Here is a 17,877-nt window from a genome sequence, read left to right as displayed (position 1 = left end):
CTGCTTCTAATGGCAAAGAAGACTCATCAGGATTTAAGGGATCAGTGACCCCTAGCTTTGTCAGAATCTTGCTATATGTCTTTTTTCCAATTTTCAGAATCTCATTGCTTCCCAATTAATGTCCACACTTTAACAGTAGACACCTGTAAGATTGAACATTCAATTTGTGTTATAATTCATCCATTCATATAAATGAGATTATGAGTTTGGTTTTCAACACTCTCAGCTCTGCAAATACAGTACAGGGCATATATTTCTTCAGAGAAACATAACCAACATGATGCCTATATATGTTTATGTGTGTGTGATTGGACCAGGTCTACCCATTATAGAGTGTAATCTGTTTTACTCAAAGTCCACCATTATGAATGTTTATCTCATCTGAAATCACACTCACAGAAACATCCAGAATAATGTTTAACTACAAATCAGTGTATTATGGCCCAATCAAGTTGACAGATAAAATTAACCATCATACCAGAGTTAGAAAATTCATTACTATATTTCTTCTAAAACATTTACTAATTTCTTGCATTTTAATTTATAATCCAATATAATTTAATTTTTGTCCGGAGTGAGGTAGTGTTCTAAATTCATCATTTTTTATTTTAAATCTAGTTTTTCCAATTCTTTCTCTTTAAAAAAACTAAACTTTGGTCCACTGAATTTTCATGGCTTCCCTCCCCCTCCCCCCCCCCCCCCCCCCCCCCCCGCCCCGCCGCCTTGCCAAAGATCAGTTGACCATATATGTTTGGGACTATTTCTGCCCTGCAATTACGTTTTATCTTTATGTCTATTCTTATGCTAGAACCACACTTTTATTTGTTTAACCACTATATCTTTGAAGTATGTTTTGGAATTAGTAAGTGTACACTCTTCAGAGATGTTCTTTTATGAGATTGTTTTGGCTATTCAGGGTAGTATTCATTTCCAAATACATTTTAAATTTTATTTTCAATTCCCTTAAAGAACCAGATGGTGTTATGTTGATTTTGTAGATTGCCCTGGGAAATATTGCCATTTAATAATACTGACTCTATCTGTGAACACTGAATAGCTTTTTGTTTTTTAATTTCTTTTTGCAATGTTATGTATAGTTCAGTTTCTAAGTTGTCATCAAAACTATTTTTGTTAAGTTTATTTCTACATTTTTTATTTAAATATTATTGAAATTTTAATTTTTATTTCAAAGTTATGTTTCTAACTATTAGTGTTTGGAAATTGTTGATTTATATATACTGATTTTGTATCCTGCAAACTTGTTTAAATTGCTTATTGGTTTCTTACTGAGCTTTTTGTAGTTTTCTATGTATAAGGTTATGTTATCTTCAATAAAGACAGTTTATGTTCTTCCTTTGCAAGTAGGATACCTTTCATTTATTTTTCATTGTCTAACTGCCCTAGTTAACACCTCAAGTATAATGTTGAATAGGTGAGAAAAGATATCCTTGTCTTGTTCCAATCTTAGGAGGAAAGGATTCAGTCTATTGCCATTAAGTATGATATTAATGGTGAAATACAATAAAAAATCCCTGTAATTTATGACTCACTTTACTCTCTGATAAAAATTCTCCTATTTTTCATTCTATCCCATGTTTTCTGACTTTTCCTTATAGATATACTCACATTCTAGGTACCTATATTTCCTGTGTTAGGTTTCAGATTTTTATTTGTCATATACCTTTCCATGGATTTGTCTGCTGTAATTTACAGATCTCCCACTTTCTTTCTAAATTTCTTCCTGAGTTATCCCATATTGGACTTAATGATCGCTCAAGTTAAAATACACAAACACACATTATCTATCTACTTATTTATGTATATCTATCATCTATATATCTAAGTAAGTTTGTAAGTTTGTATCTATCTCTCAAATTTTATCTTCATGTCCCTTCTCCCTCCCTGAATATTCATACCAATGACCTTTGATATCTTTTAAACTTAAACCTTTAATCCATCTATATTGGAATTGGATCATCTGGAGGTGTTATGTGATTTTCTTGCTTAGATCCAATTCTTTAGTATTTACTTGACCAAAGCAAACTTTCCTGCAGTTGGAATCATCTTTATGTAACACGTAGCTAAGAAATTTGTCTCTGTATATGGCTACTTTCTCTTATCAAATAAAATAACTTTAGAGGTCTTTTGAAATCAAGTTATCTGCTTTCAAAGCTATCAAGTTATCAACTTTTCCAACACATAACAATTCCTGGCATTAATCTATGCAACTTTGTATTGAACTTTTATTTGGCCAGAACGGACTATGTATTTTTTTCTGCATGAAAGCTTATTGTTCCATAAATGAGTAAATAAATTTTTGTTAACTAAATATTACCAATCTCAATCTCAAAGAAGACAGTGATCAAGGATTATTTCAGTGAATGTTAGCCAACACTTATTTTCCTTAAAACAAATAGATTTTAATCACTCAATCCATTAATGTATTATTTCTCTCAAATAATTTAAATGTTTACTTTTATCCTCAGGTAAGGTAGTGTCATTTCTTGTTTAGGGACGTTAATAAAATGATAAAGTTCTATAAGCAAAACGTCTTTGCAATATTTGGTGCTTAATTTTGGAAGTAATAGTAAGAAACCAGTTAGACAATAAGGGGATTTCACTTGCATTTTTAAAATGAAACCGTTAAATCTCCAAGACTTGGGCCAAGAAAGAGAATTTTAAGGTGAGGGGGAATTTAAAGTGAGTAGTCAATCATCTCTAAATGTGTCTTTATGACCTTTCTCAACTTTCTTTTCCCTTTAAATTCATATAACTGTCACTTTTCTGATCTCCACTAAATACCAGATTTGTTCCTCTTTAATTCTCTTTTTTATACATTAAGGAAAGCATTTTAATGAAAACGAAATGGTTTTGAACTTTCAAGGGATTAAATATCAGTGTAAAGAAGAAAAAGCACACACTAAAATGAGCATGATAACATTTTCCTCAATTTCTGAAATTTGGTCCTCCTTTTCTGCTTCTAAATATTTTCCTGTGCCTGTAGATGATATGCTATTTTAGTAACAAAATATTTTGAGTTAGCCACACTGTAGTCTTAAAGTGCTTGCAATGTCTGTCTTACGTGTTTTCCCCAGTGCATTTCTCCTTCATAAAAACTGATGAAAATAAGTAACATTTTATTGGTAGTAATTATAACAATTATTATTGTATCCCCATGTTTGGGAAACAATCTGAGTCGCATAAAAATAAGCCAGACTTCAAACACCATTAGGCTTCACATTTATGCCTAATTTAATTACTATGATCTACGTGGATCACATCATACCCAGAATATACATCTTGAGATTTCTATGATCCAATTTAAGAGTATTAGTTATTTTGATTCTCTGTTGGCTAACATTTTCTGAGGTAAATTATACAAAAGTTAACTTTATCCTTTAAATGAAATCCCACTCCTCTAAACACAGATGTGTCCTCACCTTTTAGGGATATAGAAAAAAAACATAGTACCACATACTACTGTATAATAGGATTTTTAATCTAATTAAACACATACATCTTGTATTGGGAAGTCAATTGAGAAATAGAAACAAAGAAAATAAGATGAATAGACAAGTACCAATGAGAATATGGACAATGGAATTAGAGGAAAGTTTTCCTTGAGTGAATTAAATATTTGATCAGGTAGGGGTGCCTGGGTGGCTCAGTCGGTTGAGCGTCCGACTTCATCTCAGGTTATGATCTCATGGTTTGTGAGTTCGAGCCCCGCGTTGGGCTCTGTGCTGATAGTTGAGGGCCTGGAGCCTGCTTTGGATTCTGTGTCTCCCTCCCTCTCTGCTCCTCCCCTGCTCACACTCTGTCTCTCTTTCAAAAATAAATAAGTATTAAAAAATTTTTTTTAAATAAATATTTGATCAGGTAGAAAAGATATGACAAAGGCAAGATTTCTGAAAATGATTCAGTGATGCCAAGTTTTGCTTATATTATCTGGTTCTATTTTTTATATATAAATCAGATTTGGTGACATCGAATTCATGAAGTAGTGATAAATATTAAAATATTTAAGTAACTCTTCAATTTTGATGTAAAGTTTGTGGATTTTTTTCAGCCACTCTCAGAGTTCTCTCAGTATATAGAAATGCATGTTGTAGTTGAAAAAAATTTGGTAAGTATATTTTAATTTATTTTACATCCATTTATTTTAGCAATGAAGGTTTATAAAAAAGTTGGAATAAATTTTTAACAAATGACAATAAATGACAATTTTTGCTTTATCGCTGCTTTAATGTATTTTAAATTACTACTATCAGTAAATTGAAAATAAAATATCTATAAACTTATTCTTAATTTTATATAAATAATATAAATAAAAATAATTGCTACCTTTAGAATAGTTTCTTAGTAATTTTTATTTATAATTTGTATTTATCCTTTCTATTTCTCTAATGCTTGGCAATGCCTGACCTTTTTACTGTCCCCAAAGTTTTGCTTTTTCAGAGTGTCATGTAACTGAAACATACAGTGTATGTTTTAAACTTTGCTGCATGCCTTTTCCTAGCTTAATAGCTCATTTCTTTTCAGCACTGAATAAAATTCTATTGCCTGGATACACCACAGTTTATTTAGTCACTCACATACTGAAGGATATCTTGGTTGCTTCCAAGCTTTCAAAATTGTAAACCAAACTGCTAAAAACATCCATGTGCAGGTTTTTGTGTGGACATAAGTTATGACTACTTTGGGTAAATACCAAGGAGTATTATTTCTAGATCATATGTAAGAATTTGCCTCATTTTGTAAGAAAATGCCAGAATTTCTACTACAGTGACTGTACCATTTTGCATTTGACACTTTAAATATATTATCCTAATGTCTTCTGACCTCTGAGGTTTCTGATGAAGAAAATGACTGATAATCTTATCATCCCTTCTATGTGATTAATTACTTCTGTCTTGCTGCTTTCAGTATTCTATATTTGTCTTTAGGTTTGACAGTTTGATTACAATGTCTTTGATTATAATGTGTCTTGTGGTTTGTTTTTGGATTTATGCTTCTTAGTGTTGTTTGAGTCCAGGATTTGTAGGTTCATGTATTTTATCAAATTTGGGAACCTTTTGGTCATTGTTTCTTCAAAAATAATCGCTATTCTTTTTCAGGGATTCCACAATTCATATATTATTCTGCACAGTGGTATAAGTCCCCCTTTACCCCCCTCTTTGGTTCTCAGTAATTTCAATTATCCTACCCTTGAGTCTGTTGATTCCTTCATATGTCTCTTCAAATCTACTGTTGACCCCTTCTAATGAATTTTCAATTTATTTATTGTATTATTCTACTCCAGAATTTGTTTCAAATTTAAAATAATTTCTATATCCTTGTTATTTTTCTCATTTTTTTTCATATATCATGTTCCTTTTTTTAAATTTCCTTCAGTTCATTCTTTTCCCTTAGCTGTTTCAGTATACTTTATTTTACTTTTCATAAAGTTTCTATTTAAATTCCAGTTAACATACAGGGTAATATTAACTTCAAGGGTGATTCAACACTTCATACAACACCCGATGCGCATCACAAGTTCACTCCTTAATCCACATCACCTATTTAACCCATTCCCTACCCACTTCTACTCTGGTAACCATCAGATTTTTCTCTATAGTTTGTTTGGCCTCTCTCTTTCTTTTTTTTAATCCCTGTGCTCATTTGGTTTGTTTCAAAAATTACACATATGAGTGAAATCGTGTGGTATTTGTTTTTCTTTGACTTATTTTCCTTAGCGTAATGAGAGTTCCATCATATCATTGCAGATAGCAACATTTCATTCTTTTTTATGGCCGAGTGATATTCCATTGTGTCATTCATCAGTTGATAGACATTTGGGCTGTTCCCATAGTTTGGCCATTGTAGATAATGCATGTATCTCTTTGAATTATTATTTTTATTCTTTGGGTAAATACCTCATGGTGCATTTGCTGGATTGCCTACAGTTTTTTATTTTTAACTTTTTGAGGAATCTCCATACTTTTTTCCAGAGTGGCTGCACTGGTTTGTATTTCCACCTACAGTGCAAGAGGGTTCTCCTTTTTCCATATCCTCACCAACACCTGTTATTTCTTGTGTTGTTGATTTCAGCCATTCTGATAGGTGTAAGATGATATTTCAGTGCAGTTTTGATGTGTCTCCTGATGATCAATGATGCTGAGCATCTTTTCATTTGTCTGTTGGCCATCTGGATGTCTTCTTGAAAAATATCTATTCATATCTTCTGACCATTTTTAAATTGTATTATTCATTTTTTTTATTTTGGTGCTGAGTTTTATAAGTTCTTTATAGATTTTGGGTACTACTTTTTTTGCATATCTTCTCCCATTCCATAACTTGCCTTATAGTTTTGTTGATTGTTTCTTTCACTGTGCAGAGGCTTTTAATTTTTATGTAGTCCCATAGTTTATTTTTGCTTTTGTTTACCCAGCCTCAGGAGACATATCGAGAAAGAAGTTGCTGTGGTCAGTGTCAAAGAGGTTACTGCTTATATTCTTCTCTAGGATTTTTATGGTTTCAGGTCTCACATTTAGGTCTTTAATCCATTTTGAATTTATTTTTTGTGTATGGTATAAGAAAGTGGTCCAGTTTCATTCTTTTGCATGTTGCTGTTCTGTTTTCCCAACAGCATTTGTTGAAGAGACTTTTTTTCCCCATTGGATATTCTTTCCTGCTTTGTTGAAGATTAAGTTGTGAAGTTGTGAGTTTATTTCTGGACACCCTATTCTGTTCTATTGATCTATGTGTCTGTTTTTGTGCCAGTACCACACTGTCTTAATCACTACAGTTTTATAACATAACTTGAAGCTATGATTGTGATGCTGGAATTGTGATGCCTCCAGCTTTGCTTTCCATTTTCATGATTGCTTTGACTATGCAAGGTCTTTTGTGGTTCCATACAGGTTTTAGGATTGTTTGTTCTATTTCTGTGAAAAATTCTGTTGGTATTTTGATAAGGATTACATTAAACGTGTAGATTGCCTTGTATACTATAGACATTTTAACAATATTTGTTCTTCCAATCCATGAGTATGGAACCTCTTTCTATTTCTTTATATCCTCTTCAATTTCTTTTATTAACTATTTTATAGTTTTCAGAGTACAGGTCTTACACTTCTTTGGTGAGGTTTATTCCTAGGTATCTTATTGGATTTGGAGCAATTATAAATGGTAATAACTCCTTAATTTCTCTTTCTGCTGCTTAATTTTTGGTGTATAGGAATGCAACAAATTTCCGTACATTGATTTTGTATCCTGGGACTTTACTGAATTCATGTATCAGTTCTAGGAATTTTTTTGATGAAGTTTTTTAGACTTTTCTATACAGAGTATCATGTTATTTGCAAATAGTTAAATTTTGACTTCCTCCTTGCTGATTTGGATGGTTTTTATTTCTTTTTGTTGTCTGATTGCTGAGGCAAGGTCTTCTAGTACTATGATAAATAACAGTGGTAAGAGTGGACATCCCTGTCTTGTTCCTGACCATAGGAACATTTTTTCCTCATAAAAGATATTAGCTGTGGATTTTTCACAAATGGCCTTGATTATGCTGAGGTATGTTTCCTCCAAGCCTACTTTGTTGAGAGTTTTTATCATGAATAGATGTCTTCAGATGATTTTTCTACATCTATTGAAGTAATAATATGATTCTTATCCTTTCTTTTATTAATGTGGCATATCACGTTAATTGATTTGCAAATATTGAAACACCCTTGCAACACAGGAATAAATCCCACAATTGTGGTGATTGGTTTTTTTTAATGTATTTCTGGATTCAGTTTGCTAGTATTTTATTGAGAATTATTGCACCTATTTTCATCAGGGATGTTGGCCTGTAGTTCTCTTTTTTAGTGGAGTTTTTGTCTGATTTTGATATCAGGGTAATGCTGGCCTCATAGAATGAGTTTGAAAATTTTCCTTCCTCCTGTATTTTTTAGAATAGTTTGAGAATAGGTATTAACTCATCCAAATTGGTAGAATTTGCCTGTGAAGCTATTTGGCCCTGGGCTTTTGTTTATTGGGAGATTTTTCAATATTGACTCAGTATCTTTGCTGGTTATTGTTCTGTTCAAGTCTTCTATTTCTCTTGTTTTCATTTTGGTAATATATATGTCTTGGAATTTATCAATGTCTTCCAAGTTGTCCAATTTGTTGACATATAGTTTTTCATAATATTCTGTTATAATTGTTTGTATTTCTGTGGTGTTAGTTATTTTTCCTCTCTCATTTGTTATTTTATTTATTTGGTTCCTTTTTCTATGTCTGTCTGTTTGTCACTCTCTTTTTGATAAGTCTCACTAGAGATCTATTAATTTTATAAATTTTTTTAAAGAACCAGCTCCTGGTTTCATTGTTCTGTTTTTTTTTTCCCCAGTTTCTATATAATTTACTTCTGCTTTAATCTTTACTATTTTCTTCTTTCTACTGGCTTTAGGCCTCACTTGTTATTCTTTTTCTAGCTCCTTTAGGTGTAAAGTTAGTTTGTTTATTTGAAAAATTTCTTGCTTCTTAGGGTAGGCCTGCATTGGTAAATATTTTCCTCTTAGGACCACGTTTGCTGCATCCCAAAAGTTTTGGACTCTTGCATTTTCATTATCATTTGTTTCCATGTATTTTCCTTGTTGACCCGTTCATTAGCATGTTTTTTAATCTCCATGCGTTTGTGGTTTTTCAATTTTTTTCTTGTGCTTGACTTCATTTCATAGCATGTGGTCATAAAAAGTGCATAGTATGATTCAGTCTTTTTGTATTTGTTGAGGCCTGATTTGTAATAGAATATGTGATATATTCTGGATGATGTTCCATGTGCACCTGAAAAGATTTTGTATTATGCTGTTTTGGGATGGCATGTTCTGAATATATCTATTAAGTCCATCTGGTCCAGTGTGTCATTCAAAGCTATTGTTTCTTTGTTGATTTTGGGTTTAGATAATCTATCTGTTGATATGGGTAGGGTTTTTAAGTCCCATGCTATTATTGTATTATTATCAACGAGTACCTTTATGTTTGTTATTAATTGTTTTATATATTTGGGTGTTTATGTTGGGGGCATAAATATTTACAATTGTTGTAACTTAGTGTTTTATTGTCCCCTTTATGATTATACAATTCCCTTTATCTCTTGTTACAGTCTTTGTTTTAATGTCTATTTTGTCTGATATAAATATTGCTACTCTGGATTTCTTTTGACATCCATTTGTATGATAACTGTTTCTCCATTCTCTCGGTCTCAATCTGTAGATGTCTTTAGGTCTAAAGTTAGTCTCTTGTAGGCAGCACATAGATGTTTGTACCTACTATTTTTTCTCGTTTTTATTTTTAGGTCAGGTTTCCTAGGGTTTTTATTTTTTTGTTTGTTTTTGTTTGTTTGTTTGTATCTTGGGTGAGCATATCTTAGTGGCCAGCCAGCCAATTATTAGGAAGAGGCTATCCTCCAACAATTGAGCTAGTAAGTGTTCCATTCTGGATTTATCTCTGGGTTGGGAATAGTATCCAATATTTAGACAGTCTTTTAAGTCAGGGAGGTTTTAAATTCCATGGGACTTTCTCATATCTCTTCTGGTAGTGAGTAATGTCTTAGGTTTATCTATGATGTTGTGGATATCTTGGATCTCTTTCAGTGTCTCCTGAGCCTGAATGGTACCTTGTAGTTGTGTATGCATGGAATATTTCAGGCTATCAAGAATATATGATGCAGCATATTTGTTGTATATGATGGCTGTTGCATTCCCTCCACCTCCGTGTTAGATTTCCAGATAGTCTTCTGAGAACTTTTTCAGAAACTAGGAGAAGCACACCCCATTTTAGCTATAATAATGACTTTTAATGTTCATTTGCCACAGAGATTACTACTGTTTTGGGCAATGTATCTGGGCATGCACCCAGGGCATTTTGCCTTTTCTCTGCTCCAGATCAGCTCATCTTCCTCTGATGACTTATATGTTTTGACCAACCATGGTAGAATAACTACACAACAGAACTTGAGATGGGGATGGGGACAGCTTCAGGTAAGATGCAACATATTCTCACTATTTTCAACATCAGGTTAGCAGTTTTTCTTTAATAAATTCTTCTAATATTTTTGTATGGCCTTGGTCAATTACTAGAATCTTGAAATGTTTTTTGACAATTTTGTTTTATCATTGCTTATCATGGAAAGGATCCACAGAGCTCATCATTTCACCATCTCAGAAGTCCTGATGTAATTATTTCTTTAATTCCCCAGTAATTTATGAACTCTTCTTTCTATAGGTTTTACACATTTGCTAGGTATTTTATTTCACTGTGTGTAAGTTAGATATTTTCATATATTCTTATTTTTATTTCTTATTAATATATTCTTAAATCACTTTTTGTGCATTGGTTTGCCTTTGTTGCATAACAAGTTACTCCAAAAAATTTAGTAGTTAAAAAAAAACTCCAACTATTTATTCAGCTCACAATTTTAAAATTTATTCTGATCTCAGCAAGATTTTCTCTTGCTATACTGGTATCACTTATCTGTCTTTAGTAAGGTACTAATTATACATGAGGTTGGCTGATCCACAGGTGTCTTAGCTGGTATGTTTAATCTCTGCTGCACATGGTGACTTGTTAGTCTGAAAAAAATCCTATAGTTTTTTATTTTTATTTTTTGGGAGGTTGTTTACAATGCTAGTAGCATTGACAAGGTCCTTCAAAACCACAAGAATGGACAACATTCAAGTTGTAAGTGATTTATAAGCCTTTCCTTATATCATGATTGCTAAAGACATCCAAAAAGAGTAACAATGTCCAGCCTCTAATTCAAGGGGTAGAAAGTTATACTTTGGTACACTCCAAAGTGCCATGATACAAGAACAGAAATAATGTAAAGCAATTTGCATTTTCCCTGCTTTTTGCCTGAAAGCTTAGCACGTTGGTCACTGCCCACTTTCTAATAACACTTGAATCATAATTTTAATGTTTACTAAAATGTTCATTTCAATTCTTTTTTCATTTCCTTGACTTTTCTACTTCAATAATGCTATTCATCAACCTGCCTCAGCCATCAGCTTCTATAATTATACATTATAATTGACTGCTACTATAATATCACTCTTCCATACTCTAATATTCAAGCATTACAATCTTAGACTACGTTTTTTTTTGTACACCAATCTCTTTCCTCATTTCCCGTCTTCCTTATTTTATGCAACCAAGATTTTTATCCATTAATTATATCACTGCTGCATTAACCTCCAAAATGTACTCCACTCTTCCTTACAAACCATGTATATTATGGTTCCCCATTATTGCATTATTGTCACTCCTTTGCAAACATCCTCAACTCACTTGCCATTTTTTCCCTTTAATGGTCTCCCTGGAAAAGCCTCGAACCTGGTTAAATTGAAATGAACAAGTAATCTGTTTACAACTAGAAGGAATACACAATAGGGAATGCTGTCACTTTAATTTCATAAATCTCCAAACTTCATCATGCCTTTCCACGTTTGATTGGTTACTTTGCTGACTCATATTTCACAGACAAAATAGAACAAATCAGGGGAGAAAGTCCAGAAACTTTTGTCATTTTATCAAATATTGAACTTGGAATTTGTAATAATATTCTCTACTTTCCTTGATGTTAGTAAGAATGAAATGGTGCTCCAATCTAACATTAGAACTCTGATTGTGTACATTACCACTCACCCACTCAAGGATGTGACAATAAAAAACCAAGCTCACATTATCAATTTTCATCAGGAAATACATGTTATTCTATATTAAAAACAAAACAGTTAACAGTTTCTCTTCTTTTAGCTAACACACCAATATTTTTCTTTAATTTATAACACTTCTTGAAATATTTGTTTGTATTTACTGGTCCCAATTCCTCTTTTAATATTCTGTCTTTAACCTGACCAATCTAATTTTTATTCCTATTTTTATCCCCCAAATTAATTATAATGCAAAATTTATTTCTACCTTTCTAAATTAACTATTTCATTCAAAGAACTAATAATACTACTTTGAAGCATTTGATAGGAATTGCTGGCAAATTTTATCAAATGCTTCTCAGCATCTATTATTACATCTGTTATGCAGGTTTTCTCCTGCAGTTTGTTGATGTAATGGATAATGTTTACATATTTTATTGATGTTGCACATTAGTTTACTGGAAAACTACTCTGCTTCATCATCACATATTATTCTTTGATATATTGCTGGAATCTATTGACTAATATTTATAATTTTTGCTTTTACATTAATAACTATGGTTGTTTTATAGTTTTGTCAAATAGATCAATTAACACAGAAGAAACCTAAAGATGATTAAAAGACTAAGATTAAAAATTTCATCAGGAGCTTATGAGCTCACAGCCACATTTTATCTAAATTTTATATAACTGATGATTACATTCTAATCTAGTGGTTTCAAACTTTGGTATGAATAAGAATCACTCAGGAAACTTGGTGATAAAACCAGAGACACACACCCTGCTGTACTTCAACAAGCCTCGGTTTGTATATTCTTTGTTTATTTTTCAGGTGATTCTGACACATACCAAAACCTGAGAACTACTTTCTAAACTGTTTAGAAAGTTCCTAATTCATCTTATAGAAACAAAGGAGTTAATACCAAAAATCTAATGAGGCTAGGACGTTTTTACCTTTTTTTTTTAAATATGAAATTTATTGTCAAATTGGTTTCCATACAATACCCAGTGCTCATCCCAACAGGTGCCCTCCACAATGCCCATCACCCACTTTCCCCTCTCCCCACCCCCCATCAACCCTCAGTTTGTTCTCAGTTTTTAAGAGTCTCTTATGCTTTGGCTCTCCCACTCTAACTTCTTTTTTTTTCCTTCCCCTCCCCCATGGTCTTCTGTTAAGTTTCTCAGGATCCACATAAGAGTGAAAATATATGGTATCTGTCTTTCTCTGTATGGCTTATTTCACTTAGCATCACACTCTCCAGTTCCATCCACGTTGCTACAAAGGGCCATATTTCGTTCTTTCTCATTGCCACGTAGTATTCCATTGTGTATATAAACCACAATTTCTTTATCCATTCATCAGTTGATGGACATTTAGGCTCTTTTCATACTTTGGCTATTGCTGAAAGTGCTGCTATAAACACTGGGGTACAAGTGCCCCTATGCATCAGCACTCCTGTATCCCTTGGGTAAATTCCTAGCAGTGCTATTGCTGGGTCATAGGGTAGATCTATTTTTAATTTTTTGAAGAACTTCCACACTGTTTTCCATAGAGGCTGCACCAGTTTGCATTCCCACCAACAGTGCAAGAGGGTTCCCCTTTCTCCACATCCTCTCCAGCATCGATAGTCTCCTGATTTGTTCATTTTAGCCAACTTTTTACCTTTTAAAAACATAAATCAAATTGTATCAATCTCCTGCTTAAGATTTTTGATTAGTTTTTCTTTTATCTTTTTTTTTAATTAATTGAGGTATAATTGACATATGACATTGTATTAGTTATAGGTATATAACATAATGATTCAGTATTTGTATATACTGTAAAAGGGCCACCACCATAGGTCTAGTTAACATCTGCAGCATACGGTTCCAAATGTTTTTTCCTATGATGTGAACTTTTAAGATCTATTTTATTAGGAACTCTCAGATATGCAGATATTATTAGCTATACATACTATACATCCCCATAACTTACTATTTTATAAATGGACATTTATGCTTTTTGATACTCTTCATTCATTTTGCCCATCCCTCACCCCCTCTTCTGGAAATCTCCCAATTTTTTCTCAGTATCTATGAGCTTTTTTTTTTAAACTCCACATGTAAATGAGATCTTAGGTATCTATTTTTCTCTGTATGACTTAATTCACTTATTAATTCACTTGGCATAATGTCCTTAAGGTCCATATATGTTGTCACAAATGGAAAAAATTCATTCTTTTTATGGCCAAATAATATTCCAAGGTGTGTGTGTGGGGTGTGTGTGTGTGTGTGTGTGTGTGTGTGTGTACATCTCACAAGTTCTTTATCCATTCATCCATTGATGGACAATTACATTTTTGCCATATCCTAGCCAGCATTTCTTATCTTTTGTCTTTTTGACAACAGCCATTCGAGCAGGTGTGATGTTCTGTCTCACCCTTTAAGTGATTTTTTCATTTTTATTCTGTGCCCTTTAAGTGATTTTTTCATTGTTAATGTCATTATTTGTATGTTAGTATGTATATTTGCCATTTTGACTTTTTCTGTTTCATAACTCTTTGTTCCTCCTCTATTATCTCTTTTTGACATAAGTGCATATTTTCTAGCTTTTAATGTTTTAAAAATTATCTTTTTATTAGAAATAATTGTTTACTCATATGCTATTGTAAGAATACACAGAGATCATTGTTTGTGATAGAGCCATTGCCTCCAAACAAAAACTTTTATTCTGAAGTTTTTACTCTTGAGTATCTCAAACCATCCTGTTCTTTTATTCAATCCTGCAAAATCTGTGATTTTGCCCTATCCTAATTTTAACACACTTTTAAACAACTACTCTCTTAATTTCTTTGATGTTGTTTCTGCCATAGCTGCTATCCAAAAATTATACTCTTAGTCTTCTTTATTAATTGCACATGAGTGAGCTTCTAAATTTGGAATTGAAACATTTACCATAGCTTTGTTATCTCAAATGTTGGCATAAAGTGCTTGAATTATTGATTGTTCACCTTAATTTATTTCTGTGTGTTTGTTGATTTGTGTTATGACTATTTATCACCAATAGTGTTGGTTTTCTTTTTTACTGAATAAAATATATATTAAAATAAAAAGAATATATAGAGACCCCATGTACCCTTTATTTTTTCCAATTTGTAGCATCTTAAAATATTATAGTACAATATTACATCTACGATATTGACATACATAGTCAAGAAACAGAATAATATGAATGTGAGGATCTGTTGTGTGGCCTTTTCAGAGCCACACTCACTTCTCTTTCATCTCTCTTCATCCCACACCCACTTCTCTTTCATCTCTGAAAACAACTACTCTGTTCTCCGTGTCCATATTTTTAATTTCCAAAATGGAATATAAATGGAATCATTCAACATATAACATTCTTGGATTATCTTTTCTCATAAGGCCATTCTGGAGGTTCTTCTAGCCTTAACTACCTCTTTTTTAAAGAAATATTTATTTATTTTTGAGAGAAACAGCGCAAGCAGGGAAGCGGGCAGAGAGAGAGGGAGGCAGAATCCGAAGCAGGGTCCAGATTCTGAGCTGTCAGCACAGGGTCTGGCGTGAGGCTTGAACTCATGGACCACAAGATCATGACCTGAGCTGAAGTTGGTCGCTTAGCTGACTGAGCCACCCAGGTGCCCCTAGCCTTAACTACTTCTTAAACAAATTTTAAAGTCAATCTTCCTGCTCTTAGTGCCAATTTCTCTTGAAGAAAAACTTATGTAGCCAATCTCAGTATTTTAGAGTCTTCAAGGTGAATTAGATTGCTGCACTGGTGTTTCACTTAAATTTCTTAAATCTGCTTAATCATTTATCACTTGTTCTTCAGTTTTCAAATTTTGTGTTTGTTTTGTTTCTTTCATTTGTGCTTTTGAAAATTTAATTTTCTATTAATTGTTTTTAATAATTTAACACTTTTAATTTTTTAAATGAGGTTTCAGGAAGGCATGGTTCTAAAGGCATGTATTCAATCTATAATCTTTGTTCTTCACATTTAGATATTATATTTAAAATACTTTAATGTTTATCTTTGGGGAGGAGAGAGAGAGAGAGAGAGAGAGAGAGAGCAGGGAAGGGGCAGAATGAGACAGAGACACAGAATCTGAAGCAGGCTCCAGGCTCTGAGCTGTCAGCACAGAGCCCAATGCGGGGCTCAAACTCAAGAACCACAAGATCATGACCTGAGCAGAAGCTGGTTGCTTCACCCACTGAGCCACCCAGGCACCAGTTAAATCTTATAGTTTAAAACTAAGATTTTCTCTCAATAATTATTATTTATTTGATAGTAAAACATATCTTATTTGTAGTGTCTTATTTCAAATTGAGATATAATTGCCATGTAACATTATATTAGTTGCAGGTGTATGGCATAATGACTCAGTATTTGCAAAATATGTATTGAAAAATGACCACCACACATAGTTACACTTTTTTGTAATGAGAATTTTTATGATCTACTCTTTTAGCAACTTTCAAATATGCAATACAGTTTAATTAACTATAGTCATGATGTTGTACATTAATCCTCAGGACTTACTTATGGTATAACTGGAAGTTTGTGCCAAGTGATCAACTTCGCCCATTCTCCCACTCCCTATACCCCACCTCTGGAGACCATCAATCTTTTTTCTATATCTGTGAGTTTGGTTTTTGTTCTGTTTTGTTTTGTTTTTAGATTCCACTTATAAGTGAGATAATTAGTATTTACCTTCCACTGTCTGATTTATTTCACTTAATCAAATGCCTTCAAAGTGCATCCATGTTTTCACAGATGGCAAGATTTTCTTCTTTTTTTTTATGCCTGAATAATATTCCATTGCACACATGTACCATATATTCCTTCCCCATCTGTTTATGAACACTTAGATTGCTTTAATGTCTTGGCTATTATAAATAATGCCACAAGGAATCTGGGGGTGCATTTCTATTTTTTGAGTTAGTGTTTTTATTTTACTTGGACAAAAGTCCAAAAGTGGCACAGTTAGATCATATGGCAGCTCCATCTTTAATTTTTTTGGGGAAACTCCTTACTGTTTTCCACAGTAGCTGTTTACATTCCAACCAATAGTCCACAAGGGCTCCTTTTTCTACACATCCTTGTCAACACTTGCTATTTCTTGTCTTACTTAAAACAACTATTCTAATTGGTGTGAGTGATACCTCATTGTGGTTTTGATTTAGATTTTCCTGATGGTTATTGATGTTGAGTACCTTTTCACGTGCTTCTTGGTCATCTGTATATTTTCTTAGGGAAAATGTCTATTCATATCTTCTGGCGCCCATCTTTTAATTGGATTATTTGCTTTTTTTATTGACTCGTATGAGTTGTTTTTATATTTTGTATATTAACCCATTATGTCTTTTCCCATTTGGTAGGTTGCCTTTTCATTTTGTTCATGCTTTCTTTTGCTGTGCATGGCCTCTTTAGAATGATGTAGTCCCCCTTGCTTAATTTTGCTTTTGTTGCCTTTACTTTAATTTTTTTTAATGTTTATTTTTTTATTTTTTTTTTCCAACGTTTATTTATTTTGGGATAGAGAGAGACAGAGCATGAACGGGGGAGGGGCAGAGAGAGAGGGAGACACAGAATCGGAAACAGGCTCCAGGCTCTGAGCCATCAGCCCAGAGCCTGACGCGGGGCTCGAACTCCCGGAGCGCGAGATCGTGACCTGGCTGAAGTCGGACGCTTAACCGACTGCGCCACCCAGGCGCCCCTAATGTTTATTTTTTGAGAGACAGACAGAGACAAAGTGTGAGCGGGGGAGGAGCAGAGAGAGACAGAGGGAGCAGGGGCGGGGGGAGGAGCAGAGGGAGACACAGGATCTGAAGCAGGCTCCAGGCTCTGAGCTGTCAGCACAGAGCCTGACACAAGGCTCGAACTCATGAACTAAGAGAAAATGATTTGAGCCAAAGTCGGACGCTTAACTGACTGAGCCACCCAGGTGCCCTTGTTTGCCTTTACTTTAGATGTCAAATTCAAAAAGTCATTACCACTTGATATGAAAAAACTTACTGGTATGTTGTCTTTTAGGAGTTTTATGGTTTCAGGTCTTACATTAAAGTCTTTAATTCATTATGAGTTATATTTTTTGTATGACATAAGATAGTGGTCCAGTTTCATGCTTGGATGTGCTATGTGGTTTTCTTAACATTATTTATTGAAGAGACTGTTTTCATACATTGTGTATTATTGACT

The 17,877-nt window shown here is 33.3% G+C and overlaps 1 protein-coding gene across 3 annotated transcripts in view; it reads left to right on the top strand.

Annotated features, from left to right (window-relative positions):
* Positions 1-17,877, top strand: part of ADAM2 (ADAM metallopeptidase domain 2) — a 142,243-nt gene that overhangs the window by 27,961 nt on the left and 96,405 nt on the right. For all 3 annotated transcript variants that reach the window (XR_015250074.1, XM_086703643.1, XM_025921406.2), the window contains one exon: positions 4,070-4,126. Coding sequence is in view for 2 of the 3 variants with exons in the window: in XM_086703643.1 (XP_086559769.1) it covers positions 4,070-4,126 (57 nt within the window). In the remaining variant the exon portion in view is untranslated. The remainder of the gene's footprint in view (positions 1-4,069; positions 4,127-17,877) is intronic.

This window comes from Puma concolor, chromosome B1 (assembly GCF_028749965.1).
Source record: "Puma concolor isolate L17-30 chromosome B1, mPumCon1.1.hap2, whole genome shotgun sequence".
NCBI lineage: Eukaryota > Metazoa > Chordata > Mammalia > Carnivora > Felidae > Puma > Puma concolor.
The sequence above is the reverse complement of the archived record's forward strand: the minus strand, read 5'-3'. Positions and strand labels throughout refer to the sequence as shown.